General features: G+C 39.9%; 1 protein-coding gene across 2 annotated transcripts in view; it reads left to right on the forward strand.

Annotated features, from left to right (window-relative positions):
- The window catches only part of ZNF81 (zinc finger protein 81), a 67,816-nt gene that overhangs the window by 2,395 nt on the left and 49,361 nt on the right, over nucleotides 1–16,060 (forward strand). The window contains exons 1-2 of one of the 2 annotated variants that reach the window (XM_005614099.4): nucleotides 2,228–2,405; nucleotides 3,129–3,371. In XM_005614099.4, the coding sequence (XP_005614156.1) occupies nucleotides 2,277–2,405; nucleotides 3,129–3,371 (372 nt within the window). In that variant the 5' untranslated portion in view covers nucleotides 2,228–2,276. Of the gene's footprint in view, nucleotides 1–2,227; nucleotides 2,406–3,128; nucleotides 3,372–16,060 lie in introns of those variants that run through there. The other variant, XM_023634156.2, reaches the window with a different exon arrangement.

Here is a 16,060-nt window from a genome sequence, read left to right on the forward strand (position 1 = left end):
CTTCTGTGTTTTTTCCCCAGTATTAACTTTGTTAATTTATATTTTGCTAGGGAAGCACTTGTTTCACATCATTATTAAAATATTTTGCTATACAGTTATGCATAATATCCTGCAATAACTGCTTTAAAACACTGCCCTATTTCAGAAAGATTTTTCCTCTCTCATTTCATATGTGTGTATTATATATATATAATGTATGTGTGTATTATATATATAATTTACATATAATGTATAATATATGTATATTATATAATGTATGTGTGTGTATGTGTGTGTATATATATATATATATAGAGACTCTTCTCCTTTATGTGATTTGCAAGGGGATTATCTATGGCATTGGTTGTTTCAAAGAACCAGCTCTTTGTTTTCTTTAAATGCCCTATTGTTATATTTATTTGACTTATTTAAGATTTTATTATTAATTATTACTTTCTGAGTTGGGTTTTTTGTGGGTTTTTTTGCTTAATTTTCTTTTTTCTGCTTCTAGTGTTTTAGGTTGAATTCATAGCTCTTTTCTGTTATATTTATTTTTAATTAAAAATACAGTCATTTAAAGCTGTAAATTTCACTCTGTATAACTTTAGTGTGTTCTATGACTTCTGGTAAAAATACAGAAGCTATATTGATTTCCCACTTTGATCCTGGATTATTTAAGAAAGTGGTTTTTTTTCTTTTAAAACAGATTTGTTTAGATATACAAAACAGATTTATTTAGATATATTCCAATACCATAATTTTTTTAAGAAACAGATTTATTTAGATATATTTCAATACCATAAAATTCACCTATTTAAAGTATACAATTTAGTGGTTTTTAGTACATTCACAGAGTTGTGCAACCATGGCCACAATCTAATTTTAAAACATTTTCAATACCCCAGAAAGAAACCTTGTATATGTTAGCAGACATTCACCATTCCTGCCACACTACACTCCCAGCTCTAGGCAACTACTAATCTATTTTCTCCCTGTGCATTTGCCTATTTTGGACATTTCACATGAATGGAGTCTTAAAATATGTGGTCTTTTGTGACTGGCTTCTTTCATGTCAGATAATAATTTCAGGGTTCATCCATGTTGTAGTATCAGTACTTCTTATTTTCGTTGCCAAATAATATTCCATTGTATGGATATACCAAATTTTGTTTATCCATTCATCAGTTGATGGCCATTTAGGTGGTTTCCACTCTTTGGCTACTATGAATAATACTGCTGTGAATATTTGTGTGCAAGTTTTGGAGCGGACATGTGTTTTCATTTCTCTTGGGTAGATAGCTGGGAGTGGAATTGCTGGATCATATGGTGAATCTATGGGTAACATTGTGAAGAACTTCTAAACTGTTTTTCAGAGTGGCTGCGCCATTTTTACCTCTCTAACAGCAATGTATGAGAGCTCCAATTTATTCACATCTTGTCAGCGCTTATTTCTTTTTTTTCTTATTGTAGCCATCCTAATGGATGTGAAGTGGTCTCCTAATGATTGGAAAATTTTGGGTTTTTTTTTTTAAACATTTTAGGCTTTGTAGGCTGTATGGTTTTTATTTTTAAAGATTGGCACCTGAGCTAACAACTGTTGCCTATCTTTTTTTCCCCATTCTTCTTCTCCCCAAAGCCCACCAGTACATAGTTGTATATTCTAGTTGTGAATGCCTCTAGCTATGTGGGACACCACCTCAGCATGGTTTGATGAGTGGTGCCATGTCCCAGCCCAGGATCTGAACCGGCGAAACCCTGGGCCGCTGAAGCAGAGCGTGGGAACTTAACCACTCGGCCACGGGGTCGGCCCCTGGAAAATTTTGGTTTTGATTTGAATTTCCCTAATGACTAATGATGTTAAATATTTTATACTAGATCAGAGAATGTAGCTTGTCAATTCCCAACATTAAAACATCTGTCGGGTTTTTATTAATGGATACGTGCATGTGTATGTGTGTTCACACACTTGTATGCTTACATATATATATGGATATACATAAATGTCCAATGTGTTTTATTTTTTTAAATTTATTTTTGAAAATTCAAGTTATTTAAACTAACCTGTGGGCAAGTTATTTAATGGAATTTTGTAAAAGTTCCATAGGCATAAGGAAAGAAAGCATATTCTGTCTTTCTTTGGTACGGCATCTTTATGTGTTTAAAATTTAACTTATTCACGCCTTTTATTTTACTCCTTATTTATTTTACTTTCTTGTTTCCTCTTCATGACGTTTCTCACTTCTGTCTTGTGAAGTTCCTCTTCATTTTACGTGAATATTTTCCCTTTCTCAACTAGAATGACTAAATCTGTAGTGCCTCTGTTAGTTGATCACAATAAAATTGTACCTCACCTTGGATGCAGAGACGCTCTTTCCTCCCTAGTTGCCTCAACAGGAGAAACAGTTTTACTTCTGGATATTTTTGAGGTAATTTAAAACTTTTGTCCCAGGCTATTAGTATTTTCCTTATGGCAGTCTCTTCTGTTTCAAGAAACTTTACTTAAATTTTTTATTTGAAATCACAGTCATGTTTTCAACATTTATTAAACAGAACCACGTTTATTTTGAGCCTACCATGTAAAAGGTACCATGTGGTGTAGTGTTGAGAATGTGAACTTTGAATCCAGGTAGACCGAGTTTCACTTAAAGTCACTAAACCTCTGTTCTGTATGCATAAAATGAAATAATAATAATTATAGCAACACATAGATGACAGGATTGTTGTGCAAATTAAATGAGGTACCTGCTTCTGTACATTAGATGATTCTTTATAATAATAGTGTTTGCTAATATGAATTAATTGTTTACCTGGGCCAATCTGGTGCTAAGTGCCTTACAAACATCATCTCATTTAATTTTCACAACCACTTGAGATAAATAATTTTGATGCCTTTTGAAAAATAAAACTGAAGAAACGTTTTCATATTCTCATAGCTAAAATTTGGCAGAGCTAGAATTTAAAGCTTTATTAATTTTAGTCCAAGTCTCATGGTCTTGCTCATATTCCATTTTGATGAGTAACTAGAATAGGTATGGACTGGATTTTGTCTACCCCGCAGTATCCAGTACTGTGAACTGTACTTTGGTGCCACCAGGGAATGTTTGTGGGGTGAATGTGAGTGACTGACCATGTGGACACTATCTTTCCAGGTTTCTTGGTGTCTCTGTGGAGTCCCTGGGCCAGACCCCATAGCGAAGGCTGCAGGATCTTCTCCGGCCCCAGCAGCTCTGGTTGAGTCCACAGACCCTGCCTGGCCTCAGGCTCCTGGGAAGAGCAGAGTTGTCAGCAAGAGAGCCCGAGGGCTGAGGCCCAGCCGGAACATGCCAGCTAACCAGAATTCTCCCGGGCCATCCCTGGCCCTGACTGCAGGGGGACGTGACAACTCCTGTGAGGTGAGGAGGAGGAAGAGGCGCCCCGGGGCAGGAATTCATTCAGAAGAAAAGATAGTATCTCTTTATTTTAATTTGTATGACTTTTTTACCAGGCAGGATAATCCACCCCCCCATTTTTATTGGTCATTCATTTCCCTTGTGTGAAGTTCCTTCTTCTGCCCATTGCTGATTTATTTAGCTTAGCTTATGGATTTTTAAAGAGTTATTTAAATGTGATAACCCTTTATCATTTTATATGTTTTGTGAATATTTTTTGCCACTTTGTAATTTGCAATTAATTTTTAGTTTTGTTTACAAGTGGTAAAAGGTGTCTAATAGTTCTCTAAGTCTTAAGGCTCTTCCCTGCTGTGTTTCTCCCAGATTCCAGCTTCCTAGAGGCAAGTGCTCTTAATCTTTTTAACAGATTCTGTTTGCTTTAGTGTGGGGCATTTTCTATTGACTTTCCACTACAGAAAGTAGAGATTTGGTTTTTACATACACCCCCACTCGCATACACATTTGCCTATAAATATCGTTGTTTTGATGAGATCAACCGTCAGTTTACTACTGTGAGTGTTTATAGTTGACTCATGTAGTATCCATGCTGTGATTACTATTAGTGTACAACTTTTTCTTTTGCCTGGAATTAACAGTTTTCTGATTTAGACATTTGTTTGCTTTACTACATACATATCTGTAATTTAACTCCAAATTCTTCCCAGGTGTTTAAATCTCCTCTCTGTGTATTCAGACATATTAGGCAATAATAATAGTGACAATAATTACAAACACTCATGTAATGTTTACTGTGTGCCCAGCACTATTATACGCACTCTACGTAACCTAACTCATCTTCACTGCAGCCTGGAGAAGTAAGCCTGGAGAAGTAGGTGCCATTGTCGTCCCCACTTTATAGATGGGGAAACTGGGGCATAGAGAAAAACTATCTGGCTAGTCATAGGTGGGGCGGGTCTTAACTCTGGGCCTCAGTGTCTTCTCTTTGAAGAAATCTCTCCTAGAGCTTGTTGACTTGCTGAAAGCTGGTCTGGTGGCTCCCTCAGCTTCACGCACAGCTATTACTATGGTGTCTTCCCTTTGCCATCCCCCAGGAAATCCTTTTCACCTCTGTCTTATGTCAGATCCCCTTTCCCGGGGATACTATGTCTTTCTTCCTGTTTTCTGGATCCTGTGTCTTCCTCTTTCTTGGTTTACACCCTCATTTTGTGGGAGCACATCCTCCATTATATCCTTGAGAATGGATGCATGTCAGATGGATTTTATGAAGCTTTGCATATCTGAAAATGTCATGCAAAAATATACTTATTTAATATATGTAACTGTATAAATATATTTATAGAAATGTACAAGTTAGTAAATGCCATGGAATGTATTTTCTTTGACCCTGACACTAAATTTGTCTTTTTGGCTAGGTATAGAATTCTAGGTTTGAAATCATTTTTGTGCAGAGTTTAAAAAGCCTGTTTTCAAGCTCGTCCTTTTCTACTCACACACATATTTTCTCTACTTTTCAAAAAACTCTTCTTATTCAGTTGTTGATCTTCCATTTTTTAAAATTCTTTGTTCTATTGATTTCCATTTCTTTCTGTTTTGCTCTCCTTTCTGGTTGTTTTTTTAAAATTTTATCTTCCAAATCTTCTTTTGTGTCTCTCATTAATACTGTTATAACTTATTTTAAATAGCTTTTTTGTTTTCAGAATATTCCCTTCTAATAGCATGCTATTTTTGTTTTATGGATGCCACATCTTATCACTCTAAGGATATTAGTAATAGTTTTTTAATTTGCTTTTTTGAATAATAATATAGATACATGGTTCAAAAATATATACAATTTAAAAATATAAAAAGCTGTACAGTCTGAATTCTCTTACTCATCTTTCTCCTATCTGCTCGCTTCTCTCTAATACATATAACCAGGTTAGTTAGTTTTCTCTGCAAGATTAGGGTTTCTTTATACAAATAAAAGCAGCCGAGAACACATTCTTACTTTCTCCTGTTTATTTCACAAAATGTGGCCTACTAAACAAAAAAGAGATTCTCAGATTAGATGGAAAAAGAAGGATAGAAAATGATAGACTTGGCAAACAAGAACCAATAGAAACCTGGGGCTGTGTTTTTAACATCAGACCAGAGAGAATGGAAGGTGAAAACACAAGGGGTGAAGGTAGATGATTCAAACTGTTAAATACTAATAATTATAAAAAATATCGACACATTTATAGCTAATAATATATCCTTAAACTATGTAAAATAAAAACCAGCAGAAATAGTTAGTTCTGCCATTAGCCATTTTAACCCACCCTTGATCAAGCAAAGAAAAATAAGCTTTGCTGTAACATGAATTCTAAATTCTACAATCACAGAGAATTACATTAAAAATAAAAACTAAAAAGCTAGCAAAGATCATATTTAAAAACATTAAAGTATTTTAAATATGTTTTTAAGAGAAAATATAAATAATCTTAAAAAATATATAGAGATCGTCTTAGTCAGCTCAAGCTGCCATAACAAGATACCTTAGACTGGGTGGCTTAAGCAACAGAAATTTCTCTCTCACGGTTCTGGAGGCTGGAAGTCTGAGATCAGGGTGCCAGCATGGTCGGATCCTGGTGAGGACCCTTTTCCTGGCTTATAGACGGCTGCCATGTCGCTGTGTCTTCACGTGGTCTCTTCTTTGTGCATGCACAGAAGGGGATTGCAGAGAGAGAGCAAGCTCTCTGGTGTTTCTTCTTCTAAGGGCACTTATGTGCAGGCCCCGTCCTCACGACCTCATCTAACCCTAGTTACCTCGCAAAGGCCCCATCTCCGCATACCATCTCACTGGGGCTTAGGGCTTCAGCGTGGGAATTTTAGGGGGACACAAACATTCAGTCCCGAACAGAGGTGAACTTCAAGCGAAGCATTTTAAAGTTGATGCGGTAAAGCCAAACTCGCAGGTAGAGGGAAAATGATAGATTTGAATGCCTTTATTCATTCCTTTCCTATACCCGTGAACTTTCTTTCCTGTTAGAAGGAAATGAACTCTCCGCTGAATCCCTTCCCCTCTCCTGTAGGTATCTCTTCTCTCTCTTTTATCATCACCTTGCCCCTTCTGTGCTGGTACCTTCTCAAAGCAGATAACATGCAGTAATATCTTCCATTTCAAAAAATCCTCCCTTGGGGCCAGCCTGGTGACACAGCTTAAGTTCACACGTTCTGCTTCTCAGCGGCCCGGGGTTCATCAGTTCGGATGCTGGGTGTGGACATGGCACCGCTTGGCAAACGCCATGCTGTGGTAGGTGTCCCACGTGTAAAGTAGAGGATGATGGGCATGGATGTTAGCTCAGGGCCAGTTTTCCTCAGCAAAAAGAGGACGATTGGCAGTAGTTAGCTCAGGGCTAATCTTCCTCCAAAAAAAATATCCTCCCTTGACCTCCAGTCCACTTTCAACCAAGATGTTTCACCAGATAAGTAATTCCTGTAAGCTCACGGACAAAACCTGCTGCTCTGTATGTGTTTAATGTCTTCTCCTGTTGGTTGGGTTTTGAGCCAGGGACTTGTTTTCTTCAGCCGGGATGGGGGAGGGGTCATTCCTCCTATAACCCTCCCCTGTGGTACAGATCTTCTCTGCAGGTCCTAGGAGTTTTAGTTAAGCCAACCCCACAGCCTTCAACTCTTCCTTTTTTATGCTCTAAGCTTCCATTCCTGCAACAGACTCTACATCCTTGCCAGAATCCTGCCTTCCCAAGGGTCTCTTAACTTTTTGTTTAGTGTTTTGATACAAAAACCTGACAAAGAAAACATCAATGACAGATCATTCTCACTTGTGAATACTGATGGAGCAATTATAAATGAAATGTTATCAAACAGAATCCAATCGTTCCTTAAAAGATCATTCATTCTGAGCACATGGTTCAACATTACAAAATCTATATATAATTCACCATAGTAACATATCATCAGAGAAAAGTGATTTTAAAAAGTATCAACATCCATTCTTGATTTTAAAAAGTATCAAAGTTGAGGGGCCGGCCTGTTGGCATAGTGGTTAAGTTCACGTGCTCCGCTTCCACGGCCTGGGGTTCGCACGTTTGGATCCCAGGTGTGGACCTACACAGTGCTTGTCAAGCCATGCTGTAGCGGCATCCCGCATATAAAATAGAGGAAGACTGGCACTGATGTTAGCTCAGGGACAATCTTCCTCACACTCATACCAATAAGTATCAAAGTTGAGCATTCCATGCTTCTAGTTCCTTCCCAAAACTTACCCTAGGGATTGTCACCAAAGCAATGGGGCTGGATTAATGATATCCAGAATTCTTCATCTTGGGTTGAGTCCTTTATCTTTATAAATTGTCTTCCTTCATCTTGTTTAATACTTTTGTCCCAGAATTCTACTCTGATTAAGATGGAGATCTTGCTTCTTTTCTTTTGGCACTTCCTCATACATTGATGATGTCCAGAATCCTTTATTTTGGATCGAGTCTTTCATCTTTGAGAAGTATCTTCCTTTGTCTTGTTTAATTCTTTTATCCCAGAATTCTACTCTGATTGATATTAAGATGAAGGCCTTGCTTCCTTTCTGCTGACGTTCTTTGATACAGCTTTGCTCATCCTTTTTACCATTATCATTCTGAATCTTTGTGCATTTCTTTCTATGCGATATATGAAAGATATGTTTTATACTGTGCCTTCTGGTTTAATGCTTCTTTTTTATGTCTTTCACTACAAGCTCTATTTTGCTTTGTTTTGTGTTCCTTCTGTAATTTGGAACGGTTAAAGTCTTTTTTGGTCCTTCAAGTGGTTACCTTTATAACATTATAAAATATAATTAATATTCTATTTATTAAAACAGTATCTATTAACTGTTGACTATGAGTAATGACAAGATTTGTAGACTCCTATTTCAAGAGTCCTTTTATTTGTTGTAAGTTTTCCTTGAACCCTGTATTTGAGAGTTTGTTCAATTGGGTCAGTTCTTTACGGTTGCAAATCCTATGTATATTTAATTTTCTCTCTTGCATATTTCTGTCATTTTTTCTCTGTTGTATTTTATGTCTTTATTTATTTCCACTTCATTTTGTTTACTGGTCATGATCCTCTTTGTCCCCTGCTATTTTGGCAGGAAATGTTAAAGACCTTTATTTCTGTATTGTTTTTTCACTTTTTTATTGAGATCTGCCAACACATAAAAAATTTTTTTAAGAGAGCTCAAGCAAGTGTCTTTTCAAAGTTGGTTACTTCAAATCAGAATCCAAACAAGGTCCACACGTTGCATTTTGTTCTTATGTCTCTGTCGAGAACTGGAAAGAGTCTGAGATTTTATCCTACTTCCAAGCTAACAAGAGAGCCTGCCAGTGTCCTGGATGCTGGCAGAAGACGACGTGGCCTCCTGAGTGAGAGACAAAGGACTGGAGTACTCATGGCAACAGTAGCCAGAGTCTTAGCGTTTGCGCCAGTCCCCTGAGTCCCAGTTCCTACAGGGTGATGTGAAGGGGGCCAGGTGATGCCTGCACACCCAGTGGGTTGCTTAGATTACCTGAATCTTTTATAATGAGCAGTAAGCAAACTTTTTCTTTGCTCTGGAAGGAGGCACAGTATGTTCCAAGGCTGTTTGCTATGTAAACATCCTTGAAAAGATAGTCTGGAACAAAAGGAAGTAGTGCCTGTGCTTGCAAGACATGTGGAAACATGAGAGACCCATGGAGAATTGTCTCCCAACCACATCCACCCCTTGTTTCTACACTGTCTTGCCTGCTGCAGATTTTCCCATGAGTATGCTACTTTGTCAGCCACTCTGATTAGTGTGACAGAGGCCAGGGCCAAATCTGTTCAGTTTGTCTCATGCAGCACTTAATTAAGGTTATTATCAACAGAACTCCAAGTGGCAGAATGAGGCTAGTTGCAGTATTTTGTTCAACCATGACCTCCAGGGTTCTGGACTCAGTCAGCTGAGCAAAACCCATAAGCCGTCAAGGTCTACCTTACAAAGCCAGATGCTGTTCTCCTGAAGTTGCTATATTGACCTTTCCACTTGGCCTAAGACACTAACCCAGGTAGCGCAGGATGTGTTAGCAATTGCACAGATTCTGCCTTGGCCCAATAGGCAATTCCATCACCTGTAACAACCCTGAACAGTAAGCTGAGGCTGAACAGAATGTCTTCCAGGGTCAAAGGTAGTGTGGTTGATCACCTCAGCTAAAATCAGGGGCGAATTTCCTACCACCTTTCCTAATTGGATGATTCCTATCGTAGGAATAACTACCCTCAGGCTGCATGTAAATAGCAAGCCATTTATTCCTCTAGGAAGCCCCTCCTAGCAACCAAGAGTAGCTTTCTTTTCGAGAGATCTTCAGTATCATTTAAGAGCTACCTGAGCCACTGGTCCCCACCTTAAACACTTGCAGGCCACTTAAGACGACCCCGAGGGTGCAAATCACCATGTTTTTTGGGGGGAGGGGAGGCAAGTTCATGCCTGGCTTCCACACAAGGCATACAATCCCAGAGTGCCCCCCAGGAGAAAATGTTTACAAATGGGGGGGCCTCCTAAGTAGGACCCACAGCAGTCAGAGGACACAGTTGAAAGTGCCTCCCGTGTGGCCTCTCAGCCAGCTGATAGTCTTCAGCTGTTAAAGACAAAAGTGAACAAGAAAGGAAATTGATTTTGTTCATGCTCTTGCAGGCGGGAGCGACCCCAGATCTGAAGATCGGAGTGTCTCAGCGGGGTGATTTGCCTTTTACTTTCACACGGAGGAGTAGACAAGTTAGAGTAGGGCGATTTATAGGTGGGATTGTTTCTGCATTTAGAGGAAGTGTCAGCCAGCTGAGAGAAAATGTTTATCTCTGTGTCTGGCTAGTTTAAGGGACACAAACTTCTAATTTCAGTTCATCATTCATGAGAAAAAGAATGGGGAGTTGGAGGGTCTGTGTCTGGCCTTTCAGCAGGTTCAACAAAAGGAGAAAGATCTGTGTTTGGCCTTGTCACAGGTAAACTCAGGAGTCTTATAGGGGTCATGAGAAAGAGTGGACAGCAAGTCTTATCTAAGTCATATGGGGAAAGGCGTTCTTTGCGCTAAGTCATTTCCAAGAACACAAAAGAGTGGGGGGATTTCTTAACTGTCGCTGTTTTTAGGGCTCAGGTGGAATGCAACTTTGTCAGGCCCCATGTCGTTCAAGACAACCATAACGTTTTCCCTGAGCAACCACGTCTGGAAACAAGGTGATGGGAGAGGCCCAGGTCTATACCATTGTCAGTTCAAGTTTGATCTCCAAGTGTAAAGCTGTCAGCTCAGATTTGTCCTCTGTGCGTAGAGTCGGTTGGAGATGTAGTTGTTCTCAGGTCTGCTGGATTATGATATATTGTTGAATCCTTTGTCAAGACTGGCTGTATGATAGCATTTAAGACTCTGGGCAGGATGCATCCCCAAATGCAAGACAGAAGATTATAAACAGGAGAAGGATTAACAATCCTTGCAATATACGTCAAAGCCAGGATCCTATATTCTGGCCCAGAGAACATGTTCCATGGGCCATTAATAGCAACCTTAGAAAGCCCAGTAGCCTTCTCCTTGAGTTTAGTGACTGACTGTTCTACTTGGCCTGTGGTGTGCCTCCAAGCGCAGCAAGATGTGTTGTGGGCTGTGGCACAGCCACCTCCCTGACTAGGTAGGAGGAAGTTGAGAGCTGCACGCTTGTCCAGGATAACTTGGGCCAGTGAGTTTAAATTTATTTGCTTCTAAGGTAGAAGTGGTATAATTTATTACTTCTGTAAGGGTTAAGGAGAGATTTGGAACCACTTTTTCTAATTGTGTAATTCCCTTAGTGAGTAAACTAGCCCTCATAAAGAGAGAATTGCTGATACCCCTGGGAAGTTCCAGAATACCCTGTAGTTGCCTCCTTTTGGAGTGATTGTCTAAGTCTCCAGAGGGACAGGTGGTCAACAGGTGGGGTAGTGGTTTTCAGTATTTGCAAGTCTCAGACAAGGATTCCGAAGACACAGGAAAGATTGGTGTGAGGAAGGCAGGTATGAGCTGGCAGCCACACAAAAGGTAGTATCCTAGGGGTCACGGTGTTTGTGACGTAGGAATTAGTAGTAATGCTTGTGGTTAACCATAGTGTGGCCCCTCGGGAGAAGAGTCTTTGGGTAGAACTGAACGGTCTGTGAGGCTGGTTGAAAAGTCGTGGAGGAGAAAATGGTGATTATCTGGGATCAAAGTGCCCTTATGTTTTTTCCTACACCTGACCCTGAGGAAGTGGTGTTACGCAGTGTGGAGATTGCAAGAGAAGCATAATTATGTTGGGGGATAAAGGCCAGTTGCATATGCCGAGACATGGGAATTGATGGTGTGGGGTGGTTTAAATACAAGGAAATTTCGTTCCCCTTTGTTCCGTCCAGTGGACGCATTAAGGAGAGAGAGGACCGTTGCAAGGGGCAAAGTCATCCTGCAGTGTTGGATCACAAGGAGATGGTTGGGTGAGAGATCAATAGAAAAGAAGGAGAAATACAACGAAGAGTAGACAAAAAAGCATGATATCAGGGGTTAAGTAGTTTTAACAGAGAGAAAATCAAACTCTAGTTTTGCATTAGTATAATCTTTGATACTAAATTTCTTCTTGAAAATCTTATAAATAAACTTATTAAACTACAGCCAACTTTGAGCACAAGAAATAAAATTCCCTTTCTGTGAACTTTCTACAACTTTCTGTATCCATTCAGCTTTTATCATATGTTTTCCCCTCTCTCATTCTGGACCAACCAGTCATTTTACTTTAGGACAAAAGTACTCACATTTTCCTTAACAAAAACAAACCATGCATACCTTGCATCCAAAGTTATCCTTCTCTGCCACTATTGCTCCTAGTAGAGTCTCATTCACATATATTGGTTACAATTTTTAACCACAATAACTTCTGTTTCACAGAGAAAGCTAAGCTAGGAAGTGGGAATAGTTGTGAATTGTCTGTCCCATACCAGCATTTTGTAGCGGACCAGCAGAGCTGATGAATGTACATCCCACAGCCTTTTATAGCCATACACATCCTTTGTAGTACAGCTGCCCACAGTGGCAAAACTGAACATGTTCATTAACAGAATCAGTATATGTAGTCTCTCTGTACCATATAAAAACAAGATGAAAAAGGTATATGAACTTAAAGTTATGCTTAATATTTCAATTTTCTGTCTTACTTAGAAATGATCTATATAGCTAATGAGTATCCATTAACTTAATGTAAGTCCAAGGTTTTAGATTACCCAAAGATACTGGAAACCTTCTTCAAGCTAACATACTACAAAATACAGTTACTGTTGATATAAAGTTTGTAGAATGATGATTTAATTTGGTTAAATACAGATTTACATTTTTCATAACCTTAAACATCTAGTAAATGTAACGCTAGCTTGTGCAATCAGTCAACCTGTGTCAACTGAGGAAACATATACCCAGGCAGAGTAAAAATGACTGTTTCTGTTTCTGTTCAGTCTCAGTTTTTGATGTAGAAAATTACCTGAAAGGAAGTTCTAAGGTCACTCATGGATCTCAGTGTTTTATACTAGAGCCATGTCCACTCTTACCAGGCGTAATCAAGACTCAGCTGGCCTCCGGGAGCCTGCAGTGAAGCCAGCGAGCTGGTGGTTGATGGTAATTTGGAATGAAAGCAAGGTGGCAGTTGTCCGTGAAGCACTGATGTGCTGAGAAGCTTCTCACTCTGCTGCCTGATGGACAGAGAAAGATGCTGACTGTGTAGGCTTCAGTCAGACATTCTAGATTCTTCAGGCAAATCTCTTATCTAATAGAAAATGATATTGCAGCCTGTTGCTTTGCTTGCCCTTTAAGGGAAGCTATCAAATAGAGCAGAGGCTTTCAAACATTTTTTAAAAAGGTTTATTGAGTTTTTTCCCCAAACATTTTTGACTGATGCAGTCAAAATTTTACGCAGTGACACATCCTGACTGTGTATCCACACATGCACACACTACACACACACACACACACACACACACACACACACACAAATGTTTTAAAAGCGATACCCTTTAGAAATAATGTGCTCGGATATTTTTTCTTCTCTTCTACTCTATTTCATTAAAAATGAAAGCTAGTTGCAATTAAAAAAATGTATGCTTGTATTATACTTGATGCTGATGACATAGAAAACATGGCCCTTTTTATTAACTAATAAGATTAAACTAGTCTCATTTACCAAAGATTGACCTAAATTATGTGAACTTGAATTCTTGAAATATTTGAGTTAGTTTCTATAAGAATACTTTTTTTTTAGTACTTTGAAAGTATTAGAAGTTCAAAGTTATTTAATTTGGGGGAAATTTTAAGAATATTCATTTTTCCTCCTGGAGATGGAAAAATATTACTTCCTGACAGACACGTAAACAAATACACAGACACAAATAGAGAGCGTATAGCTCATTGGTTCATGTAAAAGAGCTGTTTTCTTCCCAGTGGGCTAACTGGGGTAGTGGAGCTAAGTAGAAACTATGCTGGGTACTGAGAGGTCTAGTGAGACAGGAAGAGGTTTAGATGAGGGTAAATCTTGTGGTAGATTATCCAGTTCCACCACAGGTATGGTTTGTATATTCTGAGGAAGGGTGGTGGAAAAATCAGACATGTTAACAGTGGACTGTGTTGCCCTTGTGTCCACTGGGAAAGTGGTGGGATGTCCATGGCTCGGCGTATTATCTCTCCTTGCACATTAAGTAGGTTGTGGATATAAGCCAGAGGGTCCCTCCGAGGAAGGTCCCTGGGGAGGTGGATTTTTGGACTCTCTTTCCCTTTTGTGTTTTGAGGCCTGGGAATCCCAAGTCCAACGCTCCCCCCCCCCCCCCCCCGCCTTTTTGTAATGATATCTGCAAGTGTCCCTGTCTATGGAGGTTTTCGGGGGAGCAGATTGCCCTGGCCCGTTTCCTTCTAGTTATTTAAGTTATAAAGTCATGGGTTTGCGTTGTATTGATTTGTGGAGTTCTTATGGTGTGGAGCTAGTGTATATATTTAGGAGAGAGGAGTAGTTTGCCAGTTCTCATTATGTTTTTGGATAATGGCCCTGATTTCTGGTTGTAAGCCGTTAACACAGTTAGTGCCCAAGGCAGCTGTAGTTTGATTGTCAACAGCGAGAGCAGGACAGTCCTTTCTAACATTTTCTAATCTCTGTCTGTAGTTAGAGATCAGTTCATTTCTTTGTTGTCTGCAATCTTGTATCTTTGCCTAATAAATTTTTGAGGGGGAAGACAGTGGAATGTATTCTAACAGTTTCTCTTCTATGGTTTTAACTTGCGTGTAAGCCTCATGGGTGTTCTGATTTCTTTGAAGGTCCATCTCTGGGGCCCACAAGCAGTTGCACAAGTTGATATAAATCAGGGTGTCCAAGAGAATATGCTCCAAGGACCAGTCTGAATTGATTACTAAATTCTTCTCTGTTCTTACAGGAGTCTGGAAAGTCTTTAACAAATAGCAGGTAAATCTGAACAAGACCAAGGCCGAAAGAATACTTGCTCAGGTGGGCGCTCAGGTGGTTGATTTTCTATCACGGTTGGAGAAGGGCAATAATTCAAGTTAGGATGGGGGTTTGGGAGCAGGAGAGTTTAGTGGAGCCACAGAGGGTAGAAGAGGATTAGGGGCTGAAGGGGGTGAAAAGGGGAATCCACAGAATAAGGAAGAATGGTGAGTAGGAAAAAGGGCTGGGGTGGCAAGCATGGAGAGTTCTGGATGAGGAAAGGGTTGCGAGGTTTAGTTGGGGCTGAAGGAGGAGCAGGAGGGGTGGACTGGTGGTGAGAGAGACAGTCCTTGAGGGACTACACAGTTTGAGATAGATTGCAGACATGTTCTGATTTTTCACCCTCCTTGAACCAAGCAAAATAAGCTGACTGTTGGGTCCTAGAACCCCAAGAGTTTAGGGCGCTTCATAACTGAACAAGTTTAGGGAGATCCCATATGTCCCAAAGGGGACATTGGAGTTCTAAGTTGTCATTAGTAATAAAATTATGCCATTTGTGGAGGTAATGAATTGCATTGTCGCCATAGTGGTAAAGCATATAATCGGCAGGGATTTTTAAAAGAGATTGAGAATTGGATTGAGAGTGTCCAGTGAGTACCAAGGTTAAACAAAATCCAGCAACAAGACAAAACCAAAAAAGCACTCAAAGAATGAAAATCGCATCCTTACTGTACGCCCATGGACAGTATCCAGAGCACAGGAGCTGAACTCACCCTGGGATCCCCAGATCACCAGTCAGGGATGGAACACAATGGGCTAGACAGGCCTCAGTACCTGGGTGGAGAAGATGAGGGTCCGGAGGTGGGCTTCCAGTCCTGTTCAGGTCACGGCACCAAACTGTCCAAGACAAAAACCAAATAAGAAAATTGCTTTTATTCAGGCTCTTGCAGTCGGAGTGTCTCAGCAGGGTGGTTTGCCTTTTACCTTCACATTCACAGGGAGGGATAGACAAGTTATCGTGGGGAGATGGACACTTGGGATTGTTGTTGCCATCAGGGGAAGTCTCACATCAGCTGAAAGGGAAATGTTTATCTCTGTGTCTAGCTAGTTTCAGGAGGACAAATTTCTAACCTCAGTTAATCATTCATGAGGCCAAGAATGGGGAGTTGGAGGGTCTGTGTCTGGCCTTGTCCGCAGGTTCAGGCAAAAGGAGAAAGGTCCGTGTTTGGCCTTGTCACAGGTAAACCAGGGGGGTTGTCAGTGAG

Source organism: Equus caballus, chromosome X, assembly GCF_041296265.1.
Source record: "Equus caballus isolate H_3958 breed thoroughbred chromosome X, TB-T2T, whole genome shotgun sequence".
Taxonomy (NCBI): domain Eukaryota; kingdom Metazoa; phylum Chordata; class Mammalia; order Perissodactyla; family Equidae; genus Equus; species Equus caballus.